Source organism: Henckelia pumila, chromosome 1 (assembly GCF_033568475.1).
Source record: "Henckelia pumila isolate YLH828 chromosome 1, ASM3356847v2, whole genome shotgun sequence".
Lineage (NCBI taxonomy): Eukaryota > Viridiplantae > Streptophyta > Magnoliopsida > Lamiales > Gesneriaceae > Henckelia > Henckelia pumila.
Window position 1 is genome coordinate 107,835,312 of NC_133120.1, and position 18,961 is coordinate 107,854,272.

An 18,961-nucleotide genomic window follows, 5' to 3' on the forward strand; every position below is an offset into this window, starting at 1 on the left:
TAAGTGACTGTTTATTTATATATATTACGGATGCCAATTTCACATGAAATTGATGGAGAATTCGATATTTCATATGAATAAATGAGACTATGGAGAGATTTTTTAGACTCAATTAAATAAATGAGTAATAAAACATTAAGATTTTCGAATTTGAAAATAGAGACGTAACTACATAAGTAGTAAAACAATATTTATAAATTATAAATCACAGATTTTTAAAACTAATTGTATTTCCAAAAATCAAAATCACTCTGATCCTCATTTTCATTTTATAAACTAAGGTTGTTTTTAGGTATCAACCGTATAATATCAATATCGTACCGATATTTATGAAAAAATTATCATTATAATTTTTTTAATATCTAAAATTTGGTATCGATATACCGTCGGAGAAATTTAAATACCATACGGAACCATACATCCCCACACATTTCCTTTTGTTGCTTGATTGCACCCTGATTATGACAGTTAAATATGGGTAAAAAAAATTCAAAAAAAATATGGGTAAAAAAAACTATGTTTTCAACAAGTTGAAGTAATTAACAACACACACCAATATTAAAAAGAAAAAAAAAAAGAAAAAAACTACATTTTCAGCAAGTTAAAGGACGTATGAAGTCAGATCGATGTTTATTATTTGTTAATAGTTTGTGTAGTAATATTTTTGCAATTTTTTTTTATTTATCAACGGAGCAAATTTTCAAAACGATGGAAATTGATCGAGAATAATTACCGTACAGGAAAATAATTACCCATTGTATTTAAAAAATTAACGGCACCGCTTGGCTCGTGTAGTATAGGATTATGCATTACTCATAATATAATAATTATAAATTAATATATTTGGATAATATATTGATGTATTACACTAATTCTTTATAATATTTGAGTCAAGCATTGAACAAACAAATTTGATTAATCCATCAAAGTTTTATCATCCGCACCGAGTGTTGCTTAATTGAGAATTTCAGCATGCATTTTACTTGTTTATTATTAGATTAAATGACGTAATTACACAAAATTGAGGGAGGTAAAGTAATGGAAACAACATTTAAGTTTCATTATAAACAAAGTATACAGTGATCAACACAACATATTATTCAAATATGAAAAACGGTTTCTTTCAGTAATTTGGGTCTTCTAGCTATCTTGTCGAAATTTAGGTAGTGTTTGGGAGAGTTTTTAGGAAGCACTTCTCAATTTTTTCTTCACAAAATTTCACAAAATTTGTTAAAAAAAAGCTGAGAAGTCGCTGACATGACACTATTGTAACATCTACGATTCTACGTGGCCTACAATATGAAGGTGACAGTTTTGTTTATTCACAACTACATCATGCTGTTTTTACAAGGACGAAACTATTGTGTATATATGTTTATAGAGTAAATATTTTAAGTCAAATATGCTAACTACCTATTTGAAAATTCAATTCATGGAAGAAGAAAAATTTTCATATTTATTCCATCCACCCAAATTTCACAAATTTCCACAAAATTTTGGGAAAATTTCATCCTACCCTATGGATTTCGATTAAACTAAACAAAAGTTAACACATAATCTAGGTTAAAAAAAACCACAAAATTGACAATTTTTTCAGCCAAGATATAATAATATCTTATTTCAGTGATTACAAACACTAACTGAATATCACTTGTACATATACCCGAAAGTAGCCTCTTATCATATATTTTTATTATTTTTACATTCTAATGTTTTGATATTTTAGCAACTTGGGTACCCAAAAACCCTTGTAAATAAAAAAAACCATTAATTCTTGTAGCTTATGACTTTATGAGCGACACGCGCAATTCAACAAGTTATTATGTCCTATATATTATATATATCCCTGGGGGCTGGGGTCATAATATATATCAGATTTTACACCAACCAATTGCATTTTTTTAATTTATATACATCTCTCTCTATACATAGAGACACGAAGTTCCTCCCTCAGCCTCAAGTTCGATCGAGTTACAAACTTGCAAGTCACCTATACCGGTTCTAGGTTGGGCATGTCGGGGCGGAAGCACGAGGATCGATAGCGATAATTTTTCTAACGATAATTTTTTAAAAAAACTAAACAAATTATACATTTATATGTGCCTCTCCGGATGTATTGACTCGATCCTCCATCTTAATGACAAGAATTTGGTAGTATTTGAGATTGCTTCTATAAAACACTTTTAGCTTTTTTCACATAATTAATTGAATTCCTAGAAGTAAGCTCAAACACTACCTTTTAAATCGACAACTGGTTCTCGATTATAAAGTTGATCCGCTATAGGTGATTGTTTGTAGGAACTTTCCTGAATTATTTAACAAAATGATCATTGTTCGGCAATAAATAAAGCTTTCTCTTCACGGAATTTGAATTTCAAGAAGCAATCTCAAACACTATCTTGCAAATATTTTTAGAATTGTCATAAATAAAATAAAATCGTTTGACGAAGTCGTTTTTCAAACTATCTCCATGATGGTATGTAAGGAGTATAATTACTTTTTTAATATATATATATATATATATATACATATATATATATATATACAACACTGAAAAAGAAAAGAAAATCAATAGTCAGTCGAGTGAGATTTATTTTTTTTAAAAAAATACAATAAGTTTTATCTTGTCAAAATTTTAGATTTTTTTAATTGTCTATCCTAACGTTGAAAGAATCCCTTGTGAAGCTGCCTAATATTCCAAATAATTAGAATCTTACAAGTAATGTGATAAACCTATTTGGTTGCATATGGTGCATGATGCCAAGTTGTAGTAGGTTTTGATGTACACTTTACGTTGCTTAACAAACTGGTACAAGTCTCTTAATTTGACACCAAATTTAGTGGTCCAGCATTTAGACTGTTCCTTTTAATTTCATTAAGGGGAGATGTTTGGTAAATTCAATCAATAAATCAAAAAATAATATTTTTTATAGATCAAATTGATACAGAGATCCATATCACATAATTAAAACCGTAGCACGATCTCACAATAGTTTTTTTTTTTTCTCTCATTTACTCTAATTTTGGATTCTTTAGTTTTATAAAATGGTCCAGATCCAGTATCAATTTGATATAAGAATGTGTCAGGCCCAATATAGGTAAAGACTTTGGGCTGGAGAAGAAATTAACGGAGTCGATTATCTCAAGTTAATCGTACATTTTCACTTCAATTTTTGTGCCATTGAATTACACAACAAATTTTTTTTTTTTTGGAATAGGTAGATTGCTTCCTTGGTTGCTAAAGGATGTCAATTTATAATATTCGAATATTCAACAACCATGTCACGCTCCGGGCCCAGGCCTGTTTCTGCGCAACTGCACACAATGGGTCCCTATAGCAACTACTTCTTAGCACCGAGAATCTAAAAGTGGCTCCTACGGGTTCAAGAGGTGACTCCGTCATATAACACTTTGTCTCGCGGGTTCAAAAGATGGCTCCCACGCACATAGCAATTTGCCCCGCATAACACTTATTTCCCTGGGTCTGCCGGCTGGTGACTATCTCTGATACCATCCTGTCACGTCCCGGGCCCGTGCCTGCGTGACTGCACACAATGGACCCCTATAGCAACTATTTCGTATTCGTGCTCGCTTTACGAAAATGATTAACTCAAGTTGCTATAGAAGTCCATTGTAACTCATTATAAACTCGTTTTAAATCATTCATTTTTCCCATATGAGACAAAAATATCTCACCATAGATTGATTTTTTTACTGATTAAAATTAAGTGTAACATTGCGACTTCAAAATTTTGGCCCTTTCTTTAGGCTAAATTATACACAATTTTTTTTTTTTTTAATATTCCTCTATACTTCAAATTGGTTACCCAATCTTGAAAACGAGTAACAGGCATCAAGTTAACATCACAAGAATGGAGCTTGTAATAGTTTCTATGGTCGAAAAATCGACGAACTTGTGAATTCTGTAAGAAACTGAAATCTTGAAAACATTTGTATAATGGAGGGTATGTAAATTAATAATTTTGATCTCCTGCACCCTAGGGTGCAGGAAAACTACTAAAACCCACTATCGGGTTTTAGTGGTCGATATGCACCTGAGGCTTTAAAGTTAATCTACTATCTTCGGTATCGAGGCTGAAGGGCTAGAGAAAATGGTTCCTATCTTGTTGATGGGCGAATCTCTTTTACCGAATGGTTCCAACGGCCGAGAGGCGTGAGGAAGAATCCCAACAGTGACATGTCTCTCTCTGTGAGATGCCCATGTTACCAGATAAAGTCCGGCTATAATGAGAAGTCCTCCCACAATGCTGTGACAAAAGTAAATTTGACATTAAATCGATGAGAGGATAGATTGGTAAGAAGTGATCAATTCCCCGGATGGAGAACACAAAAACCGAGCACTTGAGAGATAGAGAAACAACCTTCCAAAATAAATCGGGGTTCCTAGGAAAATTCTTGACAGGAATGCTGATACAGCAGGTTGTAGTGGGTTATACAAAGCAACCAAGGCAGGACCAATAATCTTATTTGCCCATGTTAAAAGACCATAGTTCACGGCAGATGCTATGATTCCCTGGAAAGCGAACGCAAGAGAGGTTTTTAATGAATGCCAAAAAACTAGAAAGATGTTCATCATTTCAACTAATCGATAATGCCAACTGTTTTTTAAGCCCTTGATCAAGTTGACATATAGAGGCTGACATCACAATTATCCTACTTCCATGGTTTTATGTCCCTTCAATTCTTAAAAGACGAACTCAAACGGAAAAAATTGCAGCAAGCACCACCATCATTGTTCAACAGAGAAGGTGAAGTAGCACATGAAAAGCAAAATCTTAGGTAATTGAGACTGCAAGAAATGTAGCCTTCACTAAAGGAGAAGAATAGTTTGTCTGAAGAAAATCGTTTTTGTGGTCTATGTAGAAGTCCGTCTCTGAGTTACTGTCATTAAAAGATAATTTCTAGATGTTTGGAGATGTGTCTTACAAAGCTATTCTTCTTGTAGTATACAAGTCAGAGATAATAGTCCAGCACTGAGACTCGTATATAACAGCTCTTCAGCATACGCTATATTCATTCCATTACTACATAAACAAACAGCAATATTTTAAGGACACGCCACTCAATGGACACCGCAACCATATTATCTAGCCTTAGGTGGAAATTAAGCCCCCTCTAGATGCAGGTAGTGTAACAGATGTTGGGTTGTTTTAATCTATGTTGAATATTTATAGGAGCTAAAGTTCTTTCAAAATCAGGTTGATGATGTTTGTAATGAATTCCTTCAGCATTCTAGCTTATATAGAAAAATAAAGAGAAAAGACTTACGGCATAGCACACCGCAATTGCCTCGGATTGAGTCAGATTCCAGTCTGTTGACTCATTGGTCATAAAGAATGCAGTTGTTACCATAAACAGAGCACCAAAGAGGTATGAATAGGCTGTTACTGATATACTTGCAGGATATTTTACCAAAAGTGGAGCCTGAAACACACAGAATACCTCGGTAAGATCTCATGCTGATAATCACAAACACAAAGCAAAAGTTGAGCAACAGTCAGAATAAGTTTAAATGCAGAGTAAAAATTCATTTTCAAATGTAGGCGGCCCACGACGGCGTCTGGATGGAGAAGCCATTTTAAAAATATATTTTATAAAAATTAATATTTGTTTTAGAAATCACTATTTTGAAAGGGCAAAAAAAAATAGTTTGACTTTAGGCTTCTGTTACTCTTTGGAAAATGGAGAAGTTCACTCTCAGTAACTACCAAAAGACAAAAATGTTTCTATTTTCTTTTTTAAAAATAATACTTACAAAGCACCTACTTAATAGAGTAGGTTTTATGTTAAATGATACAGGGTACTATATAGAAACTTGAACTTAACGTTCTATGATTAATATAAAATTGTGTGAAATCCAAAAAGAACTTGTCATTTAAACTTGCTCGATCTATAAATTCTAAGAAACACCAAAAGGACAAAGATTTATCATCAAATTTTGTACAATACTATGGTGGTTTGGAGAAATTTGAAGGGAACATGCTATTGTATCACTAGTGTCATAATATATCGACGTCTACAAATATACATTCATCATTTGATATCAGTTTATTGAGCAAAGTTATAGCTTTTACTTCCATCATATCTCCATAAGCATTAAGACCAATTTAACTTACCTGAATAGATAGATAGGTGGCCATGCACATGCAGTTCCCAATCAAGCATAGAACCCCAAGGTGCCAATTATCAATCCCTAACTCCGACAAAGTCGACATCAACAGACCAGCTGGCTCCGGTTGACCCTTGGCAGTAATTTCACTAAGTGCTGCAAATTCTGATTCCCTATATCCAAATATGGCTGGACCTCGGAACATTGTCATTAGAATGGCACCAGAAACACAAATAAGAGTACCCCCTAACTTTGCTTGGCCTTCAGTTTTTCGCAAGTTCACTGTTTCCGTACTGCATGTAGATGAACTAGTGACAACCTTGAACCGGAAAATTGTAAGAGTCAGTTGAGAAAAGCAAAACTTGGACTCACCCCATGACTACAGCCAGTATGAATGTAAAAACTGGAGTAGCAGGCTGTATGGCAGAAGCATAAGTTGGGTTTGTGTAGCCTAGACCAAGAAGAAACAAAAGCTGGTTCCCAAAAATCCTAACGAATCAGAAGAACAATAGGAGAAAAAAAAAAAACAAATCACTATTTACACATAAGAAGAAAAAAAGAACTTTAATAACCTGGAGATTCAACTCATTACTCACCCCGTTAAACCGAGAAAGAAGAATGATATTACGAAACGTCTATTTAATGGCGGTCTTAGCCTTCTGCAGAACAGGTGACGAATCATTTGTAAGTGACTTGCTTTTTATATTCACAACAAAATCAGCTGATTCACATAAACAATTTAGTGCAGGAAAATCACTGAACTCTCACTGGTTTTAAGCATTAGTTTAATATTCACACATTCACAAACAGCCACAAGCAGAGTTGAGTCCACTTCAAAACTTCAGCACAGAACCAATGATCATAATTCCTCGGAAATGATAATTACAAGAAATTATATCATATTTAGCATTTACACCCCTCCATTTTTTGTTTTCCGTATCAATAAAAAAGAATGTGGCTTGAAAATTCTGTATAATACACTTCTATACCACCAATCTTTTACAAAGTACAAATGCCATAAACACATTACACACACCTCACCTTATGCTAGGTGAAATTTCAAATCGCAAGATCACAAATAAAGAAAATCACATCATGCAAACCCATCAAGAACAAAAAAGAATCGTGAAATTCATCGCAATGGGGAGACTCACTTCTCGCGGAAATAGGCGACCGGTGCGAGAATCGAAAGCGCGAGGAGGTCACGAAAGACGCAGAAAACGAGCTGATTCACGCCAACGTTGAGTGCGACCTTGGTGATCACGTGGTAGCCGGCGTAGAACACTTGCACCACCGCCATCGCCAAATGCGCTTTTCTCACATCTCCGCCATTCGCCGCCGCCGCCGACGCCATGTCCACCACGTGAAAATCACGATCTCATTCCACTCCCCCACGCATTCATGGTCAATAGATTGATGAATCCTTTGAATTTTCAAGGTTTCGGATTGAATCTTTCGATCTCGTATCGTATTTTTCAACGGAGAAAACTGGAAATAAATTATGAGTAGTTATTACTAAAGACTTGTCCTGTGCATTTTTTTAAGTTTTGGTAATAAGCAAAAATAGTATGTGGATAATATGATGTAATATAAAATAAATAAAAAAATGAAAGTTAATATAATATTTGATTTGATCAATAGATTATAGTTTATTTCATTTGATTGATTGAATTTTATATAAAAATAATGAATTATTATTTTGTCTTTTCTAAGAATAAATAAAAAATAAATAATATTATTTATAAGAGTAATATAGTAATTTAAATTTAATGATTTGATTGATATAAGATAAATGATTAATGATTTGATTGATGTAAAATAAATAGTTAATATATGGATAAATACTATGACGAGAAAAATGAAGTATTGAATTACATAAAGTATACCTATATGGATAAATAATAATAAATAAATAAATAAATTTGTCATTCCAACCCAAAAAATTGATCAGTTTTTAAAACAAAACAAAACAAAACAAAACAAAACCACACTTTTCACATTTCTACTCCAAAAATTACCCTTCCAATAGCTTACCATTACAAAACTCTAACCAACATTTCTTAGAGTTGGGCTTGGTTTTTTTTTTAAAAAAAAAAAAAAATTGGGTAATGGAAAAAGTATTTTTGGAATAAAATGAATGTTTAAAATATGAATTCTCAGTCCTTAAGATATTGGTGGATTTAATTGACCGCAATTAATATCATTTTGTCATTTGGTTTATAGAATAAGTTTAGTAAAAAAAAATGAACCATGGGTTTTCCCTAAAATTATCCCTTTCCCAAATACTAAGCATTTATTTTACCAAAGGAAATATAGTCAAAATGGTCCTGTAAGTTTGTTCATTTTATGTTTTGGTTCTGTAAGTATTTAATTTTGGGCTTTTGTCCTATAAATTAAGTTATAATTGGTTTTTAATCCTTTCTTCATAGAGCGTTACGTAGCATCAGAAAAATGCTGACGTGACAGCTAAAAATGCTTAAATGACATCGAAAAATGATGATATGTCTGTTGTGACATCAACAATTAAATGCTATGTTTTTAAAATCGAACTGTACCGACCGGTTCAACCGGTTCGATCCGGAACCGGTCACTGATTTGATCCAAAACAATCTCAAAAACCGTTTTAACAATTGAACCGATAGAACTGGTCAAAAATCGAAAAATTGGTTTTTCGGTTTTTTTTTTTTTAAAAATTAGTTTTTTTTTAAATTTTAAAATCTTAATTTAATATTTTATTACGTATACATGATTATGTGAAATTTTTTTCTTCGTTAAAAATATTATTTATTAATATTAGAGTTTATAATTTTTTGAATATATTTATATAGTTATTTAGTTTTCAAACTACTATAAATATATATATATTTCTATTTATATAAATTTTTTAGGTTTTTATAATTTAAAATATATTATTAATTATATTATATTATATAAACGTTTTTTCAATCTGACCGTTTGGTTAAAACAGTCTAACCGGTTGGATCAATTTTTTAAGTTAGATCGGTTTGATCACCAGTTCGATTATAAAAAAAATTGTTTAAATGGAAAAGGACTAAAAACCAAAATATAACTAAACTTGCAGGACTAAAACCCAAAATTAAATAGTTATAGAACCAAATCACAAAACAAGCAAACTTACGTGACTATTTTGGCTATTAACCCTTTTACCAAATATTGCCCGAACTTTCAAATTGCCCTATAAATCATCTAAATAATTTATATTTAGCAAACCAAAAATGGGATCATAGGGTTAATCGCTCAATCTGGATTTTGATGTGTTTGTTCCTTCTCGTCTCTTTAAAAAAAAATTAGGTCTATTATAAGACGACCTCATAGATTTTTATCTGTGAGACGAGTCAAACCTACTCATATTTACAATAAAATGTAATATTTTTAGCATAGGAATTAATATTTTTTTATGGATAATACAAATAAAAAAACCGTCTCAAAAAATTAACCTACGAGACTGTATCACGAAATTTTTTGTCCTCACGAAATTATTTTGTTTGTTCTTAAAGTTAAATTTTCAAAATATCATTTTTTAACTTTTCTATAGTTTTTTATAATAAGTTATTGCTATTCAAATATCTCTCCAAATCAATTTGGACTAGTATGCATTGCTGAGTAGCGTGGTTTGCAGACGTTAGTTTAAATATTTGCTCAGTATACATCGAAAAATAATAAAAGTGGGTTATCACATTATTAAAAAAGTGTAGATCTCTTGTGAGACGGTCTCACGGATCTTTATCCGTGAAACAGATAAACCCTACCCTTATTTATAATAAAAAGTAATATTTTTGACATAAAAATTAATAATTTTTAATTGGTGACCCAAATAAGAGATATGTCTCACAAAATTGACCCATGAGACCGTCTCATGTAAGTTTTTGTCTAAAAAAATTTACTTAGATATATGTAACTTTGTTATTTAAGATCTTTTGTCCCCAAATATATCCCTTGTATTTCTTACCTATATATATATATATGTCAATTTCAATCATGTCTCGAAGATTTTTTTTAAAAAACTAACTTAATATTGTAAAATAAATATTCATCAAACATATAAATTTTATGATATTTACCTATTATTTTACATACACCGATACACGCAACACATATGTTCAACCGCTCATTTATAATGAGTTGGTATCTTGTGAAACAAGTTAAATCCACTCATATTTACAATAAAGAGTTATACTTTTAGTATAAAAAGCAATACATTATTATGGATGAGCCAATGAAGAGATCCGTCTCACAAAATTTACTCATGAGATCGTCTTAGAGAAGTTTTTGTGATTTATAATATTTATTAAATTCATGAGTCACAACTCACAAGACTCGCAGCAAGATAAACTATACATGTAATTTAGCAATAAATGTGTGTATATGGTTAGAACTTAGATATATCTAGTTTTAGTGTCTAAATAAATCAACATTCTTTCTCAAATATCACTTTCTCTATTATACGATTAAAAAAATCCTAATACAAAATTACATTGGGAAAAAATCACCCGAAAATTATTATGTTTTACATATAAATTATTGTGCACAAACTTATGGTTTATATTTTATATTTACACGCGCACAAAATATATCCGATCATAGTTTGGGTTGGGCTGGAGCCTGGATGGATCACCATTGTAAGTTTCGGGGAGCCCAGTTAAGCAAATTTGGGCCAATAAAATTGAACTTATACTAGATTAGAAACCATACGAGGGACATGACATATTTTTTGTATAAATTAAGAGTAATGCTCGATTTAAATTTAAATTAACACACAAGATAGAAATTTTAATTCTCAAGTTTAATTAAAAAAGGAAAAAAATATATCTAATTAACACAAAATAGGATTATCATGCCTTTATTTACAAGATTAGAAACCATACGAGGGACATGACATATTTTTTGTATAAATTAAGAGTAATGCTTTAAATTTAAATTAACACACAAGATAGAAATTTTAATTCTCAAGTTTACTTAAAAAAGGAAAAAAAATATATCTAATTAACACAAAATAGTGAAAACTATTTTGTTTGGAAAATCATAAATTTATTCAATATAAAATACTGTGAGAATTAATCATATCAATTTTTTTACACTATTAATTATAAACTATTCGTTTTAAAATGTTAAAATGCATAAAAGTTCAAGTTAGATTTAAAAAAACAAAACAAAACAAGATCAAAACTTTAAAGAATTTTCTTCAAGGCCGTAATAATATATTTTGTGATTTTGTTACCCTTGCACAGGCACCAACTCAACCTGGTCGAAAAAACACGGGAATTTTGTTCAGAAGGGGCACAATTGTTATTAAATTACAGAAGTATGATTTATATAAACTAAAATAATGATAAAAAAAGTTAAAATATTATCATCAATTCAAATGTGAATTACAATTAACATTTACGATCTTTCATTTTTTTAATAATAATTCATGATACAATTATTTGATAAGTTACTAATTGAATATCACTACAAAAAAAAAAACAGTGTTTGCCACGGTTCTACCATGACACAAACCGTGGCAAAATTGAATTTGCCACGGTTTTGCCACGGTTAATTAAAACCGTCCGCATAGGCTTCGTGGCAAACGTTTGCCACAGTTTAACACTCCGTGGCAAATATTGCCACGGTTTAAATACAACCGTGGCAAATATATTGTCACGGTATAATTAAACCGTGACAAAAGCTTGCCACGGTTAAATATAAACCGTGACAATATATTGCCACGGTTCATAATAAACCGTGGCAATATATTGTCACGGTTATAAGAAGCCGTTGCAATATATTGTCACGGTTCAAATTAAACCGTGGCAAAATTTTGTCACGGTTTAATTAAACCGTGACAATAGTACAGCCACCGTTTATACAATATATTTCCAATAATTTTATTAAACAAAATTTATTATATATTTTTATTAAAAATTAATTCATAATTTAAAAATATTAATAAAATCTTAAAATTCACCCAAATTATCCAAATTTACACAAATGCATATATATTAAACCCAAATACACACAAAATATCCAAAGTTCAATACATGCAGTAGTCTACTGAAGGAACTGTGACCAATCCGAAGGCGGCTGGGTCTCGTCATCATCGTCATCGTCATCGTCGCCGTCCTCGTGGTCTGGCTGAGTGGGCTCCTGAATGCGCAGCGAGTAAGATGGAACGGAAGATGTAGCAGCACGTGTGCTCTCTGTGGGTTGTTTCTTCTTCATGTTGATCGCAGTGCAGATACTAGCCATCATCATCTCCATCTTACTCATTCGTCTCTGAGTGTTACTCAGCCGTACCTGAGTCCGCTCATGCGCTGCCCGAAGCTGTTGCGTCTTCTCTCTCGCAGCCTGGGTCTCCTCTCTCGCAGCCCGTGCATCAGATCTAGCAGCCTGTATCGCCTCGTTCTGTGATGCCATCGTCATCTTCATCTGACTGCACCCGCGAGGACGAGGTGTCATCTCCTCCGAGAATATGGTTTGGGCGGTAGACCCAATACCATATATCCGTCGATGACTAACGCCACCAACGACATCAAAATAAATTGCATTCACCTCGTCAGCCGTCGGGCAATGTTGCTCCTCTCCAGTATGGCTCAATGGAAAGCTCTCGATGATTCGACGCTCGACCTCCTCCTGTTTTCACAAACGATAAAGATACATGTATAAATAGTATTCCAATGTTATTTTTAATTAACTAAACTCAATTGACATGGAGACATGAATAAATAGTATTGTTGTTCAATTTAGTAAAATAATAAAACTCAATTGAATCAACGTACACTGATTTGTTGGGACTTGCTATCAACAAAGGTCCCGTTCTGCCGCCTGTGCGTCTTTAGATGCAGCTCGTAACTGTTCGGATCTCTATTCAGCTCCTGACGCTGCATTGGACGCACGCGTATAGATAATTACTATTAACGAAAAGTTAATATGACAGTCATATGTTCACGAAATTTTACTTACCAGGCTCGCAGCGTGAACCGCATAGGGTCGTGAGCCTGCAATGTGCTTGGCTGGACCCGTCCCTGGACCAGCAGGCTCGCTTCGTCTGTTGTTCCCGTATGTCCTCGACAGCTTCTGCCACTCTTCCGTCTCCCAATGAGCAAGATATGTAGCCCAGATCGCCTGATCTATAGTACGAGGTACGTTGCCTCGCTGCCTCAACGACAAAGTGTGCTGCGGTACGTATCAGCACACATTTGATTCCAAATATGCTTAATTGTATTTTTGTGGTTCGGATCCCACCTGTACGCAGCCTGTTATTGCAACACAACAAAAAATTAATTTAAACATGTTTCATGTTAGATAACTAAGATCAAATATAAAATATTGTTATCAACTTTGTCAAAGTACACAAATAACGTACCACAAACTGATCCCAATAGAAGTCACGGTGAGGCTCCGTCACGTACCTCCACGAGTAGCCACCAGGAAATATTTGTCGCCTAAACAATTTTTGGATGAACGTACTTGCACCGTTCTTAGCTGGAAGAAATCTGCAAAACATATTCGATAACATTTATTAAATATTATTGTATATTAATTGAATATCTGCAAATAGCCAATTGATAAATCACTTACCCTCCAAACTCAGGCCAAATCAATATACGACCATCTGGTGGAAGAGGGGGGGGGGGGGGGGGGGGAGGAGTACTCCCAAAACCAGAAGCAAAATGGTGATCCATATGCTTTCACTACGACTACAACTGAAACAATATATTTATTTACTAATATATTTATATATTAAGTAAAACATAAAGTTATAATGAGAATTAAATAAAACATTTATATTCATTATAAACATTGATATTCTAATTATAATAATGGTAATTAATGATAACATAAAGATAAAAATATTATTTGATATTATTAATATTAATATTAATCATAATAGTTATAATCTAAATTAAAAAAGTAAGTTAATAATAATAGATAATAATGATAATAAATAAGGTAATAATATTATTAATAAAAAAATAATTTGAATGACAATAAATTTTGACATAAACGTATATATTTTTCTTTTAAGCAATGTATATTCATCAAAATTATAATTGATTTTTTTAAAAAAATAATTACATAAATCATCTATATATATATATATATATATATATATATATATATATCAATTTTCTTATTAACTTAATTACCAAATCAATAATAAGGACTCAATATAAATATGTTGGCAATTTAACTAAGGATTCAATATAAATCCGTTGACAATATTCATATAAATCCTAAATAACTACAATTTTCTAAATTTTCTATAATTAAACTATGACAAAAAATATAAAAAGACCTTCTATAAATGACTATAATGAAATTTGGCCTTAAGTTTATTTAATTTTTAAAATTAAACTTTATTATGTTGAAGTCCAATTATTTATTAATATTTTATATTATTTGATAAATTCCTTTATTAATTATGATCAATAATTTATTTCTTATCATTTTGCAAGTACTGTACGGAATATATAATTATTATTCTATTTTTAATTTTTCTGCATAAATACAACTATTATTATATCCATTATTATGTTATTAATTTTTTTATCATTATTTGAGTAATAATATCATATCATTATAATCAAATAATTATTAATAATAGAACTAAAGCATAATAATATTATTAACAAAATGATGTAAATTATAACCAAATGTTATAAACAATTATAACCAAATGCTGTAAATTGATATAATTAAATACTTGAGATGGATGAAGTGGAGGAGGCGGAGGTCGGCGGCGACGGCGACGGGAGCAGGTCGGCGGATGGAGGAGGTGGCGGCTAGAAACATTTCAAGACCCAAAAAAATTATTAGAACATAAATCACCAAACACGAAATTTATAGGGACGAGAAGGAAAAAAAATTAGATTACCAAGGTCGGCGGCTAATCAGCTTCGCGTCAGGTAGGCGGCGGCAGAGAGTCGTTTTTTTTAGCTCGGCGGCGTTTGAAAATGGAAGAAAGGGGATCCGGAAGAAAATGGAAGATGGAGAAGAAAAGGGGATCAGGGAGAGAGAATATATTCTATTTTGCCACGGTTTTATTTACACCGTGGCAATATTGTCACGGTTTAGTTTCCGTGACAATATTGCCACGGTTTAAATAAAACCGTGGCACTGTTTTGCAACGGTTGTGATGTAACCGTGACAACATTTTTTGCCACGGTTAAAAACCGTGACAATATTGTCACGGTTATTGTAAAACCGTGACAATATTGTCACGGTTTAAATAAAACCGTGACAATATTTAAATTAAATAAAATAATTTATACACAGTTTTGGCAAAATTGCTTCTTCTCTTTTTTACCATGTGACATGATTTTTACACGGGTTTTATTAATAAACCGTGAACATATTAAATTATTTTAGTTGATGAACATAATGTTATTTTATTACATACAAAAAATACGATACATATATTATTATGATTAAAAAAAATTATGTTTAATTAAGTTATTTATAATTGTAATTTTTGTGCACTACAATATTATTTGCAAACTTCAGTTAACGCAATAAATTAATTTAATGTGTCAATATTGTCACGGTTATGTTTTTTAACCGTGACAATAGTACAAATTTTATTGGACTTACATATACATTAATGAACGTGACACCATCAAAGTAAGTTAGATTCTGACATTTCTTTCGGTTGCATGGACACCTTATAGTTCCGTCAGGTAAACATGTCGAATTATTCTTTGCAAAAGCAACAAAAACCTCTACACCATGAATGAATTCATCATTCAAATATCCATTAACAAATCGACGATCAATCCAACTTCTGTCGTAAGACATATTCGTTCCTACATGCAATAGTATATATATATATATATATATATTTGAATGTTGGTTAAAAAACATATTCAAATCGTAAATTTAAAAGATTTATTCTAATAACATACTAAAATAATATTTATTATGTAATTAAACAAATTTCTCAAAAAAAAATATTTTAAATATTTTTTTAAAAAAAATAATCGTATTGCAAATAACGTACCTCTTATTTTAGCTTGCGGATTTGAAACATCGAATAGAAGACAAACTTTTATTATGACATGTTTCTATCAACAAAACAAAGAATTTTGTTGCAAGATTTGATTCTGTCGATAAGGCAAATTTATATAGGCCAATTGTTGCTACGATTTTTATAAAATAATGTCAATGTAAATAATAAATCAATGAGACGTGAAATCATCACATACATATATATATATAAAAGTTGGTTACAAAACATATTCAAATCGTAAATTTTAAAAAAATGTATTCTAGGTTATAAAATAAAAGATGTTATTCAATTAAACCCATGCATTTTATCATAAAAAAAAAGTATACGAAATATTTTTTTAAAAAATAATTCTTATAGCAAATAATGTACCTCTTATGCTAGGTTGTGGAGTTTGAAACAACGAAATTGAGATAAACTTTTATTGTGGCGTATTGCTATGCATAAAACAAAGAATTTCGTAATATGTATGTATGTGTTGCAAGATTTGATTTAGACGAGGAGGTGAATTTATATAGGCCAATTTTTGCCACGGTTTATATAAAACCGTGGCAATGTAAGTACTTTTATTGTGACGTGTTCCTATGCACAAAACAAAGAATTTCGTAATATATACGTATGCAACAATTGTGGCGTTTTGCTATGCACAAAACAAAGAATATGCGATTCACTTTTTGGCAAGGTTAAATTCCAACTTGGCAATATTTGCCACGGTTTAAATTTAACCGTGGCAATATTTGTCACGGTTTTAAATCCATGGCAAAAGTTGTCACGGTTAAAGTTACCGTGGCAAATATTACCACGGTTTAAATTTAACCGTGGCAATTGTTGTCACGGTTTATTTTCCGTGGCAAAATTTGTCATGGTTTAGTAAACCGTGGCAAATATTGCCACGGTTTAAAATAGACCGTGGCAATATGTTGCCACGGTTGATGTTAACCGTGGCAAAAGATGACGATGTGGAAAAAAACTTAAAATTTCCACGGTTTAACAATAACGTGGCAATGTTTGCCACGATTAAAGTTTAAACGTGGCAATTTGCCACGGTTTGTATAGCCGTGACAAAAATATTGCAACGGTTTAAGATTCCGTGACAATTTACGATTTTTGCCACGGATTTATATAAACCGTGGCAAACCCCGTCTTTTTTTTTGTAGTGTATATTACTTTCAATATATACCACCAAATATATCATTATTACCAAAGTCAATTCTAAAAGCTTATTAATTAAATTAATTTATTTAATAGTTAAAAAAATATCATTAATTACATATGAAAAAAATTGAGAGGAGCCACTTTCAACTTCAAGTTTTATTTTTTTAAAAAAATTGAATGTTCACATGAACATTTGAAAAAAAAACCAAAAAAAAAAAAACAAAATTATAAGCTGACGCTCTTGTTAACTTGCACGCTAATGTGCAAAATAACAAATTATATATATGTATATGAATGAGGTAGAATCTCAACGAAATTACTAGCACATTGCTAACATGGATTTGATGAGAACTTCTTCCGACTAGCTAATACTACTACTTGGATATATCTCATGACATCAGACTGCTAGAGAGATGTCTATGCATGTGCTTATAATTTGTAAGAAAATACTATGATCTCGTTTAATAAATTTATTTGGTCGAATCATTTTTAAAGTACAATATAGTGTATATCAAGCACTTGCTAACAATATTGAACTTAATTGAATACTTAATCACTATGCGAAATCTTGCTTCTTGGGAGTGACTGGGACCATCGGACGACAAGGGCAGGGCATGACAAATGTAATTAAATAATTGATTAATCTATGGATGCTATAATTTTCAGCATATCTTCCACCATTTCTATTTAATTATACATTTATATATATATATATATATTTATTTATTACATATAAATATACGTATATAACTAGATTTTTGGCTTATATCCGAGCCTAAATAGGTTTTTTTTTTTCCAAGGTGCGATAGTGCGATAGGACGAGTGGCGTATGAACAAGCTATAGTTAATTTCTTTTAAACATCCTCAAAGTTAAATGGTACTTATACCTAAAAAAAAGAGTCCTTTTGATTTTTTTTGGAATTTCCATCGTCTTATCTTTTATGGTTTTATATATATCTCAAGTGGGATTGAAGCAGAAAAAACAAAAAAAACAATAATATAAAAAACACACGCGTGGTTATGTGGGATTCATGTCTATGAAATCTTGAACTTGGCCTATGCCATATTTATTATATATAATATTGCTCATAATTTGTCATACTTCTCCACATCATACCCACTACTTCCTCCTTTCTCCCCCACCCCATGGCACATATACAAAAAAGTATAATTTTTTTTTGTTTTAAATTTTTTTTTTATACCTTATTTAGACACATATAGATATACTCATAACAATTGATATAAAACAAGTTCTAATTTGGTTACGAATGAGTGAAAATAATGGTACTCAAGTAGTTATATGTAAATAAAATATAAAACAAAATACGAACGGGCTATGCACCGAATACATGTAGAGTTCTTGTTGGCGTGCATCAGACTCGATCCTAAAAATTTTTGGGCCTGAGTCTAACTTTTAAAAGAGGCCCCTAAATCATAATGTGTGTTCATATTCTTTTAGACTAATAACAAATTTTTCGATTAAGAAATGTGCAATAATCAAAATATTTCTATTTTAATTAAGTAATAAGATCAAATATGTACAAAATGATTACTATAAAACAACTCGTCTAACAGTTTAGAGCTAAAAATATTGATCAAATTGTTTAGGAATTTTTTTCTCAATTAATAGCATAACCAATTCATTCAATCTTTTCATATAACATGGTTTA

At 31.3% G+C, this 18,961-nt stretch overlaps 2 protein-coding genes and 1 long non-coding RNA gene across 7 annotated transcripts in view; all 3 read right to left on the reverse strand.

The window, feature by feature from the left end:
- Nucleotides 1–3,831: 3,831 nt before the first annotated feature.
- Nucleotides 3,832–18,961, reverse strand: part of LOC140890472 (WAT1-related protein At4g19185-like) — a 29,835-nt gene continuing 14,705 nt past the window's right edge. For all 5 annotated transcript variants that reach the window (XM_073298309.1, XM_073298288.1, XM_073298316.1 and 2 more), the window contains 7 exons: nucleotides 7,285–7,618; nucleotides 6,727–6,789; nucleotides 6,503–6,619; nucleotides 6,138–6,423; nucleotides 5,290–5,445; nucleotides 4,383–4,534; nucleotides 3,832–4,268 (listed from right to left, as the gene is read on the reverse strand). In XM_073298309.1, the coding sequence (XP_073154410.1) occupies nucleotides 4,070–4,268; nucleotides 4,383–4,534; nucleotides 5,290–5,445; nucleotides 6,138–6,423; nucleotides 6,503–6,619; nucleotides 6,727–6,789; nucleotides 7,285–7,484 (1,173 nt within the window). In that variant the 5' untranslated portion in view covers nucleotides 7,485–7,618 and the 3' untranslated portion in view covers nucleotides 3,832–4,069. The remainder of the gene's footprint in view (nucleotides 4,269–4,382; nucleotides 4,535–5,289; nucleotides 5,446–6,137; nucleotides 6,424–6,502; nucleotides 6,620–6,726; nucleotides 6,790–7,284; nucleotides 7,619–18,961) is intronic.
- Nucleotides 12,107–13,649, reverse strand: LOC140871909 (uncharacterized). The gene is made up of 4 exons (XM_073274654.1): nucleotides 13,497–13,649; nucleotides 13,094–13,306; nucleotides 12,910–13,011; nucleotides 12,107–12,763 (listed from the first exon to the last, which is right to left on the reverse strand). Exons 1-4 carry the CDS (start codon nucleotides 13,647–13,649, stop codon nucleotides 12,182–12,184), a joined length of 1,050 nt encoding a protein of 349 aa, XP_073130755.1. The 3' UTR covers nucleotides 12,107–12,181.
- LOC140876398 (uncharacterized) lies at nucleotides 13,774–15,134 on the reverse strand. The gene is made up of 3 exons (XR_012148781.1): nucleotides 15,009–15,134; nucleotides 14,838–14,916; nucleotides 13,774–13,836 (listed from the first exon to the last, which is right to left on the reverse strand). It is a non-coding gene; the product is annotated as an uncharacterized lncRNA (long non-coding RNA).

What these genes read in the sequence shown, in the direction of transcription:
- LOC140871909 (XM_073274654.1), bottom strand. Translation starts at nt 13,649, where the DNA reads ATGTTATCGAATATGTTTTGCAGATTTCTTCCAGCTAAGAACGGTGCA. An exon ending in TCTATTGGGATCAGTTTGTG is followed by an intron (nt 13,307 to 13,496) that starts GTACGTTATTTG and finishes TACGTACCGCAG; the next exon opens with CACACTTTGTCGTTGAGGCA. An exon ending in GCAAGTCCCAACAAATCAGT is followed by an intron (nt 12,764 to 12,909) that starts GTACGTTGATTC and finishes TTGTGAAAACAG; the next exon opens with GAGGAGGTCGAGCGTCGAAT.